General features: G+C 49.3%; 1 protein-coding gene across 1 annotated transcript; it reads right to left on the minus strand.

Moving 5' to 3' along the window:
* Positions 1-3,021: 3,021 nt before the first annotated feature.
* On the minus strand, positions 3,022-8,949 carry LOC149324388 (uncharacterized). Its single transcript, XM_089565563.1, has 2 exons — positions 8,515-8,949; positions 3,022-5,829 (listed from the first exon to the last, which is right to left on the minus strand). Exons 1-2 carry the CDS (start codon positions 8,803-8,805, stop codon positions 4,738-4,740), a joined length of 1,383 nt encoding a protein of 460 aa, XP_089421689.1. The 5' UTR covers positions 8,806-8,949; the 3' UTR covers positions 3,022-4,737.
* Positions 8,950-10,113: the final 1,164 nt, after the last annotated feature.

The raw sequence follows: 10,113 nt of genomic DNA on the forward strand, positions 1-10,113 counted from the left end.
AACGGTGTTCCGTTGTCAGATACTACCTTGCGTGGCAGGCCGAACGTTGCAAATAGTGATCGGAGGTTGTCAATGACTGCTGCCGAAGTCGTCTGTCCCATTTGCCTTATCTCAAGCCACTTTGTGTAGGCATCTACGACCACAAGGAAAGTGCAGCCCTCAATTGGTCCTGCAAAATCAATGTGCAGTGTGTGCCATGGTGTGTCTGGCTTTTCCCATTCTGGGACAGGAGCTTTCGGCGGGGCGCTCCGGCTGCTCTGGCAAGGCTTGCATTCTCGCACCACTGTTTCGATGTCGTTGTCAATGCCAGGCCACCACATGTAGCTTCTGGCACACTTTTTCATTGCAACGATGCCCCGATGTCCGGCGTGGATGAGAGACATAGCTTGTGCGCGTAGTTCTCTCGGCATCACAACTCGGGACCCAAATATGATGCAGCCGCGATGGGTGCTCAACTCTGTAGCTCGCCTGCGGTAAGCGTCGAAGTTGTCCCCTTTGAGTTTATGCACGTTGCCTTGTTGAACAGCTGTGTAAACTAGCCGGAGAGCTGCGCACTTCTGCGTAGATGCTGCAACTGTGCCTGCTGTAAGCGGAGGTTCTGGCAGTGCTTCGAACATCAGAACGTCTCCTGGTGGAAATGGTTCGTCAACAGTTGCGTCTAGTGGCAGACGGCTTAGCGCATCGGCGTTTTGATGTTTACCAACCATGTTCTGGCTCGGCGTCTGGTGTATGCCGCATATCATCACGCCTAGTGGAGAAAACCAATTTCTCCCTAGAAGGCTTGATCCTGTGCCCTTCACAACAAGCAGAGGTAGCGTATGGGTCTGGCCGTTGTAGTTAACCTGCACGTTGGCAGAGCCCAATAGTGGCAGATTCTGTCCTGACCACGTTCGCAGGTGCGTGTCGTCTTGTTGCAGGGCGGGTGCGTCAGATGGCCATGAAGTTCGGAACGTGTCCTCACTGATCAGAGTACAGGCTGCGCCGGAGTCCACCTCGAACTTAATCAGCTGGTGATGTACGCTTACTTCTGTAAAAATCTTCGGTCGCGTGCCGAGATTCATGGTGTTCAGGTCGTACAACACAGATGGTGTTGCTGATGTTGTTCCATGGAGATCAGATAGCGGCGTATTCTCTGAGGCGTTGACGCTGTGATTAGGCTGGGAAAGTGACTTTATCTTGGCAAGTCTCCGTTTCGTAATGCATGCTCTTTCGATATGCCCTCGCTTGTGGCAAAAATTACACGTGGCTGACTGGAATCGACATCCCTGGGGGTTGTGTTGGTCGTCACACCGCCAGCAGCGTTGTGCCTTTTTGACCGATTTTACAACAACAGAAGGCTTGCGCACCTGGTTGCTTGTCTGGTGTACCGGCTCGGTGTTCCGGCGAATCCCTCTCTGCTGGTGACCGGCGCTCTCCGCTCGAACGGCGATGTCGTAAGCTTTGCTGAATGTGAGGTCCTTCTCAGCGAACAGGCGCTGCTGCAGTGACTCGTCACTCAGTCCGCACACAAATCTGTCGCGTAACATCACGTCCAAGGGAAGCATGGTGGTGTTAGCAGAAGAAGCTGCGTCTCCCTCCTGCCCGGTAGCTGTTGTCGACAGCGTTCCAAAATTGCAGTCGGCAGCGAGCTTCTTGAGCGCGGCTACGTAGGCGCTCACAGTTTCTCCTCCCAGTTGATCTCGTCGTTGGAAGCGAGCCCGGCTGTAGACCTCGGATGGCCTTGGGTCGTAGTGCTTTTGCAGCGCTTTTACGATGTCGTCGTAAGACACTGCCGCTGGTGTGCTTGGCTGAATAAGGGCGCAGACAGTATCGTAGGTCTGCTCCCCGCACAGCGTCAGCAGGTTGGCCCTCTTCAAGGCTGGGTCTGTGATGTTGTTAGCTTCAAAGTAGAACTGAAGGCGTCCAACCCACGATGACCACGATGAGCCGTTGAACTCTGGTATCTGATTGGGAAACCCTCGCGTAGCCATGGCTTGTCAATAGCGTTGCGTAGCGCGGGTCGAATCCACTTTCTCGTCGCCACTGTCGTGTCCGGTCGCTGTGTTGAATGCAGCGAAGACGCACACGGTACTTTAAGACTTCGTTTATTTAAAGCCGATGAGGGTGCGACCAGCGTCGACCGAGGCAGGAGCCGAACTGGCCGCCCGAAGAAAGGAGGGAGCGGACAAGCGTCCACGGGAGGGAGTGGCTTCCCAGAACAGGAGGAGGGTGCGGGGCGCACCGTGGGGGGGCATCTGGTGACAGCGTGCGACGAGGGGCAAGTGTCGTTAGAAGGAGGATTGAGTGGTCGTTAGGAGGAGGATGCGAACTGTCGTTAGGAGGGGAATGCGAGTGGTCGTTAGGAGGGGGCGCACACACACAAAAGCAATAAGGGGGACACAACAGAAAGATCGTGTCGAAGGCTACGCGGTGCTGTTTGGGGCGACTATATATATTGAGTATGTAGGTGCCCTTGATGTTTCTTTGCTGTGGTAATAGATTTATGAAAGTATATTCAATGGCGCTGTCTAGATTAAGGTCTACAGTGGCTGCCGTTTATGATTTGCGGACCATGATGCATGTCGAGAGATTTGTTTGATGTGTTGAGTATCCTCTGATCTTAGCCTCCATATACACTTCTTGCAGGGCTATTATTTGCGGCGTATGGGCATGAGAGTCTATGTATTGTAGTATTTCCCTCTTCCGTTTTAGTCCCCTGCAGTTTCACTGTTGGACGGTAAGTTTAGGTCTGAGTTGTGGCGCCATGCTGAGGATTAGAATCGTGGGTCTCGTCATGTGTTGCAGCCTCAGGTTGTTGATCTAGCTGAGTGCTTAGTAGACGACGAGTTCTTATTTTACCCTGTAGCTCTGTGCCCTTGTTGTGAGAAACATCTGATAATTCCTGAAGTTTGCAGTCAATTCTAATCTCCTGCGCTTGTATCCTGATTAGAACTGGCTAGAAGTTTTCCATCATGGGTTTAATAACTAATTCGAACATGCTTTTGATTGTCGTCTCGATCGTAATTTTTAATTTATTTTCTATAAGGTCTTGAATTGTTTGTTTCTTTTTTCCAAGCGCGTTATGCGTTCCTCAGTTTTGGGGGTGCTCCGTATATTGCGGCTTTGGTGCCTGCGGTGGTGGTGCCTGCGGAGTTGGTGCCTGGTGTGGTGCGTCTGGTGGAGTTTCTTGCCTCTCGGTGGTGCTAGTGTCCAACTGGTGTGGAAACGGAGGGGGTAGCTCTGCCTTATCTTCTTCCATCGGACATGCCTGTTGCGTAGATGGAGGTAATGTATTGTTTGGCCACTGTCTACTCCAGCCTCCTTGCACATCGCAGCTGGCGTGGACAGTGGCTCAGCCGAGCTCAGCGTTCGGTCCATATGGGAACAGGAATTCCTGACCACTCATATGGGAGAACATCCCGTTCCTCTCGCTTTTAACGCCTCCCACGGCTGCGAAAACCTCGCGAAATACTTGCATAGACCTCTCCTTTGAGAACCAGGCATTAGACCAGCAAGTCGAGAATATATTTATCTATTTTTCCGACCACAAAGCTTCCTTCATGACAATCAAGAACTGTTAGCGGAGTGTTTCTTGGAGAAAGAATACTTGTGAAAATTAACAAATTGTCTCTAATTGTACACACATGTACTGCTCGAAATCTTTGCCCCAATCTATCGAAAAACGGAAACGATTGATGTGCTGCGCTTAAATTTCACGTTAGGAAACGACGTAATTATCGGCATTTTTTTTGTTTTTAAGGCGAAAACGTTTAATGCCTCATTGTTGTCAACAGAAGGTTGTCAGCAGAGGTGTCACGCTTTTCGGCTTTTCGGTTGGTCTAAATAGATTTTAGATTTCCTTTCTAAAAAAAAAAAAGATTTCCTTTCGCCGCCGCGGTGGCTCAGTGGTTATGGTGCTCGGCTGCTGACCCAAAAGACGCGGGTTCGATCCCGGCCGCGGCGGCTGGAATTTCTTTGGAGGAGAAATTCTAGAGGCCCGTGTACTGTGCGACGTCAGTGCACGTTAAAGAACCCCAGGTGGTCGAAATTTCCGGGGCCCTTCACTACGGCGTCTCTCATGGCCTGAGTCGCTTTGGGACGTTAAACCCCACAAACCAAACCAAACCAGATTTTTTTTCCTCAAATGCAATTTTCATTTTCTTCATTACGCCCCCCTTTCTCTTTCTAAATTTACTCCCACTTCCTCCCTTCCTCTAAAAACGGATGACGGATGTTTACCGAGATGTGGGAGACATTCACTGCGTAATTTCCTTTAGGTCATTAATCAGCAATTAGCCACCAATTAGTAATTTGTCATTACTTAGTAATTAGTCATTAAATATGTGTGACTTCATCCAGTGGCGCCGTCACCAGCGCAACAGAGGCAGTCGAAGTGGTGCGGAAAACGCTTTCGCCTCTACGCACTTTAGACAGTCAAAGTGCCCCCTGAATTTTTTTTGTACCAGTAGTTGCCTTACTTCTGTAATGCACTTTATTACTATTGGCTATAATCAGGTTGTTATTTTTTGATGTCTACTATGTATTGTTATATATATGTATCGCACCGTTGGGTTCAGCTTCCCTCTATGCAATATCCTCGACTATAGGGCATTTAGTGCTACATTGTAAAAACAAAAACTGAAAAGCCGTTGTGATGATTAGGCACAAAATTTCACTTATAAACGACAACAAGGCCCAACGAAGACGAGGTATGCATTTATGACGACCAGAGGCGCGATGATAGTACGTGCTCATTGATTAAGATACATGCTGATTCAATTCGAGGCGCAGTTCTCCGTCGTGAAAGAAACCATCGTCCCTGGTTAATGAAACAAGGCTTCGAAATCTAGAGGATGTTTTTTCTGCGCTGCTCACATCATTCCAGCAAATCATATCACGACTCTTCCGAGGCTCCTTATGCAGCATTTTCACACTATGTCGAACTGACGGCAAGCGAGAGGATGGAATGAGGCAGAAGAACTCCAAATACACTTCAAGATGGACCCTAAAGAAAATTCGTCTCATGAGAGTGAGGGTAACCTTGAGATACCTGTCCCTAGAATGCCATATAATGATTGTCGCTGTGTTCGAGGCGTTTAATGCCAGAAAAGCATTTGGCAAGCCCAGTACGTACACTTTCTGGCCAAAGAAAGCTTCTGATGACAGGTGTATAGTGGAACTAAGCCTAAGCGTAGTAGGCGGCTGGGGTGAGATCTCACTGATCAGTACCAGCCGTGTGTCCGCCGCAGTGCTCTCTTGTAGGTTGTCTATATCAACCAGTGGATGACCTGCTAACATTTCCAGCTTGCGGAGAATGAGATTCTTCTCCGTGTGCAACGGTACGGACTCTCCTGAGTCAGAAGCTCCAGTAATGTCGCCTTCGCTTTGTTCCGAGTCTTCCAGAGATGACTGGACTTCCGCCAGCGTCGTGGCCGCGTTGCCGGCGATTTGCGGCTCCCCGGCCCTTATGGTGTCTCCAGACTGAGTAAGCGAACGAACGGTTTCCAGCAATCTCGCGGTATCATTCCTCGACTCCTCGATGAGTGTGTTCATTTGACTCTGGAGAGCGGGCAGCTGGTCTTGAAGCGGGTATGTAATCATGGCTTTCAATTCCTCCACCGCTGCTCTGACGTCATGCACAGTAAGCCTGTTGTCGACGTCTCTAGTGGTTGTGGGATTGCCGCCTCTGCATCCGGCCACGTAGTGAGCTGCAAGCTGACTGTGTAACACTGCGTATCCGCACTGCGGACATTCGAGAGCGTGGAATTCGCAATCGCTCTCGTAATGTCGGAGCATGGTGGCCATGGTGCCCACAAACTCGCAGCCATGCGCTTCGTTCCAGCAGTGAGCCTTTAAAAAGAAAAAGAAAAAAGAACTGGTTAGTGGTAACTCAATTCCCTATAACCGAGTGAGACAGACCAAAACCTTCCCCATGCACTCATTCGCGAAACGCAGAACCTTTACAGCGAAGCTGTTAGCAGCTCACATGTGGCGTGAGTGGCATCTCCGTCGTTGGCTTTACAGAACACGTGACCATGACGTCACCAGACAACAGTGTCAACATCACGTGACTTCATGTAACTCAAGTCACCGGCGCATTACCGGCCAAGTGAGGACTCACTCCTTACTAGCAAGAAAAATAGAAACCCTAGTTTCTCGCAACTGCGCAAAATCTGAATGATTTGACTATTTTTCCCGGAGTCGCGTGCTAGCACAAACGTCCTGCCTCATGAAGTTTGTGCTGCAGCAGCGAATAGAAACGAGATATCAGTCGGAACTAAGTTATTTATTGATCTAATTTCGCTTGGAAACCATGATGTAGGTAATGAACAAGGTTCCGAAGTCACCCTGACAAGGGTTGCTACTGCATCCGCTCAGTAAGCCAACGTGTGAAACCTGGCTGCTCTGTCGACAATGCTTTTACACTCTTTCGAAGGAAATAACGATAGTAGCAGGAAAGAAAATTCTCTACTGTTCTGCTTTCATATTACTTAGTTTCACCACGCAGTCGCATGCGTTTGATCGCACAGCGTGCAGTGAGAGGCAGTATTAAACACCTTCGATATGCCTATAAATATGCATTGATCCAAGTTAACGGTATGAAGAGAACGAGGTATGTAATGAGAGAAATCAAGATATTTCAGTGAGGGAGCTGATTCCACTAACAAAGCTAGGCTAGAGGTTGCTAAGGGCATTTTTGCTCTCGCTGAAAACAGTCATAGGCTTCAGAATTTTAACTTTCGGAGTTTGCTTCAACTGGTTGGAAGTAAAATATGTGTGTAGTTGAATGATATCAGCATGTAACCGGATTTTTCCTGGGGAAGAATTTTTACTTGGTTCTATACCATCTATATATTAAAAAGCTTTTAGGGATAGGGTAGCCGCAGTTCGCACAAGAGAGGGTTAATGGGAGATATGTGGGAGCGGCATTTATTCTGCAGTGGGCGCTGTCAGGCTGATGATGATGACATCATCTAGATGAGCTGAATACGAACCGCTCAGCTATTGCCTGCGTACAGCATATCAGCGCGTCTGCTGCTGTCCACTGCGGGCCCTTTCTAGTCGCGGCTCTAAATTAAGACCGAATAAACCCTAAGGCGTCTTCGTTCCTCGGAACTCTTCCTGTCTACCATTCTATCGGCCCTTCAGAACAATATAGCTTGAATGACGAAAAAACTGTGTCGGTTGAAAGGGATTTGGGAAAAAATAGTGATGAGGTACCCACATATATAAGCAGCCTTTTGTAGTAAGGAATTGTGAGGCATGTGATCGGGTCCACAGAGCTTTTTAATGTCAAGACCTTAATTCCGATGTAAGCACCTATACCGAAAACTAGATTCGCCAGGGAACTGCTTTTGCTTTTCCAATCGAATTCGAAGCGAATAGAGGTTTTTCTCCGAATTAATCGCAAGATACTATTTCGAATGCTTGAGCCACACAAGGTAACTAACTGTACGAAGAAAATGAAAGAATAAAGACGGACGAAAGCAATGTTAAGGCATGCACACGAAGGTAAGCACACGCCACATGCTTTTATCCAGCGAACGGGGCTTCACGCGATTTTCGGGAGTTGCGTGAGCGCCGTCGGCTCCGTGGCGAGGCGCAGCTGGTCACGTGATTCCATAGTTGCCAGGCAGGCGAGCGATGTAGGCTCAACGCGCGGAGGTGTGGCGAGGCGTTCCGATGTCACGTGGCAAGACGTCAGGGCCAAGCCTCCACTCCTCCTGGTTAGCGCAACACATCCTTGGAAGGAGGCGTTGCGCAACATGATCGTGTACTGTGCATTATCAGTGCGCGTTTACGAATCGCAAGCAGATCACACGCCCTTATTTTGCATCTTGAGCAACGGCGTGTGAGAGGCGCATTTCCTCAGAAAGCAATGTTTGTGTGCACGCCGAGGCAAAAAGAACGCGGCTCAGCAGGTGCGCATTTATATGTGCCACTAAAGAACCAGTTCCAGAGAGAATCAAGACGAAATCTATTCTCTGGCGCCTTGACAAAAGCTGGGCCCGAAACGAAACAACGGGGGCGACAGCTCCAATGCGCCTTTTATTTAGTGATTGTATTTCAAGCAGCCTGTAAAAAAATTTGTACAGCTATGCTTATTGGCATTGCGCATTAACCAGCGCAACCTGTAATGGCTCTGGTTTCAGCCCATTTAAAATGCATTGAGCTGCAGGAGAAAGGCTAGGCGTGCTAGTGAAAATGTGCAACATGATCTCGACACCCGTCGCCTTTTTCCCTCTCACGCCTCTTTGCTCTCCCGCTTTCCTTATCTTTCCTCTCCCCTAAACATGGAGAGAGGATTTCCCACAAACGATTTTGCACCTGCCACGGTTTGCAGATAGCGGTCAAGGAATTGAACTAAACTGAATTAAATTCCCTCAGTTTCAGTTCAATTTAAGAAGCAAATAAATTATTTCATCAATAGTCAACTTTTCACGGCTCAAGCTGTACGTTAGTCTGTAGGATGAAAGGCTGTGAGCCCACGTTGCTGTCCGAAGCTACAACAACTTTAGCTTTACCAACACTTACCTTCAACTCCCTCGCTTTCCTCTCGGGGAGAGGATTCCAGCCGCACTCATCCTCAGCGTAGGCCTCCCCGTCCAGCGGACACACGCCGCCGCCATCTTGTGCGCTAGCTCTGTGGCAGGACTCGCAGAGAAGATGCGCGCAGGGAAGAGCTACCGTCCTCTTGGGAATCATGAGGCAGAGGCCGCAGATGCGGATGTTGGGCACGGCCTCGGCGAACCGCGTCGGTCGCCAGTTGACGCCGGCGATGTGGTCGCGCAGTCGGTACAGCACCCTGGTCCCCTGATCTGGCATGGCGGTGTTCTCGGCCTCCGCTCCTGCACTGCCGCAGAACAATAGCAGTCGCTTACCGCTGCTCGACCATATCTCCTGCAGCCGGACACCGCCCTTTCGTCCGTTGCTTTGACAACGCGAAGATATCACGGGTCTGTGTCCTTCGCTTGAGCGACCCTTCCTCCGCCGTCGTCTATCACCGACAACTCAAAGATAATCGTCGTTCTTCTCCTCAACGACAGTACCTGTGTACTCTGTCGGTGGTCGGTGTATTTATGTGCCAAAAGGGCTTCTACTAAAGATGCAGTGAAGAGTAATCTGAACTCGTCTTTTCGCCGCGGGAACTCGATCTACACAACCAAGCATTCTTAGAAACGTCGACTTATTGCCCTGTGTGGCCGGTTTCCCGATTTAAATGAAATTAACGTCCGGCTCCCGCCTTTATTTTTTGATATCTCCCCGTATGGTGGGCGGAGTCGTCCAACGCGTGGAGTGCCTTTCAGCCAGCTCCGTGGAGGCATTGCTTTCGCTTTATTTTGTTTTTTAGGCTTCCGTGAATAAGTAGTTTTATTCGCAGATAATATAGCCGCAAAATAAGGCCGCAGAAATAAAAATACGCGCGGACTATTTGCTACTACGGATTACTACGTATTACTCCGCCGATGGCAGAGCAGCAAGCCGCCACGGGACTGGGTGAAAGGCACTCCACGCGTTGGTCGACTCCGCCCACTGTAAGGGGAGAATTCAAAAAAATGGCTGAGGCTTAACTTCGTTAAGCCTGGAGAATGCGAAGCATCATCGTGTCGCGTAATTTGGAGGCGCACAACCACAGCGACGGCGCGAGGTGGGCCCCCGTTTCTCTACTGTCGTGACGTCATCGTGTCACGTGGTGTGACGTCGTGTATCACGTGATTTGGAGGCGCATAACCACGGTGAAGGGCTGAGAGAGAGAGAGAGAGGGAAAGGCAGGGATGTTAACCAGAAAGGATTCCGGTTGGCTACCCTGCACAGGGAAGGGAATGAGGGGAATTAAAGAGGACGTTAATTCGATTTAATTAGGGAAATCGACCACACAGGCCAATACATTGAAGTTTCTAAGAAAGTTCGGAACGTGTATTTTGAGTTCCCGCGGCAAAAAGACGAGTTCACATTCCTCTTCAGTGCACCTTAAACAAGAGTTTTATCATTGAAACCAAAGTGCATTAAATAATCAGCTCGTAGAGTTCTTTCTTCTTTCTCCTACTGGGGTGCTATCCTTGTCTGCCGTGTTACCCCATGAAAGTTCACGTGTCTGCAACAAATTTAAAAACAAATGCTTCGCTTCCTGTC

This window comes from Amblyomma mixtum, unplaced genomic scaffold (genome assembly GCF_055824585.1).
Source record: "Amblyomma mixtum isolate Tamu unplaced genomic scaffold, ASM5582458v1 scaffold_43, whole genome shotgun sequence".
NCBI classification, from domain to species: Eukaryota; Metazoa; Arthropoda; class Arachnida; order Ixodida; family Ixodidae; genus Amblyomma; species Amblyomma mixtum.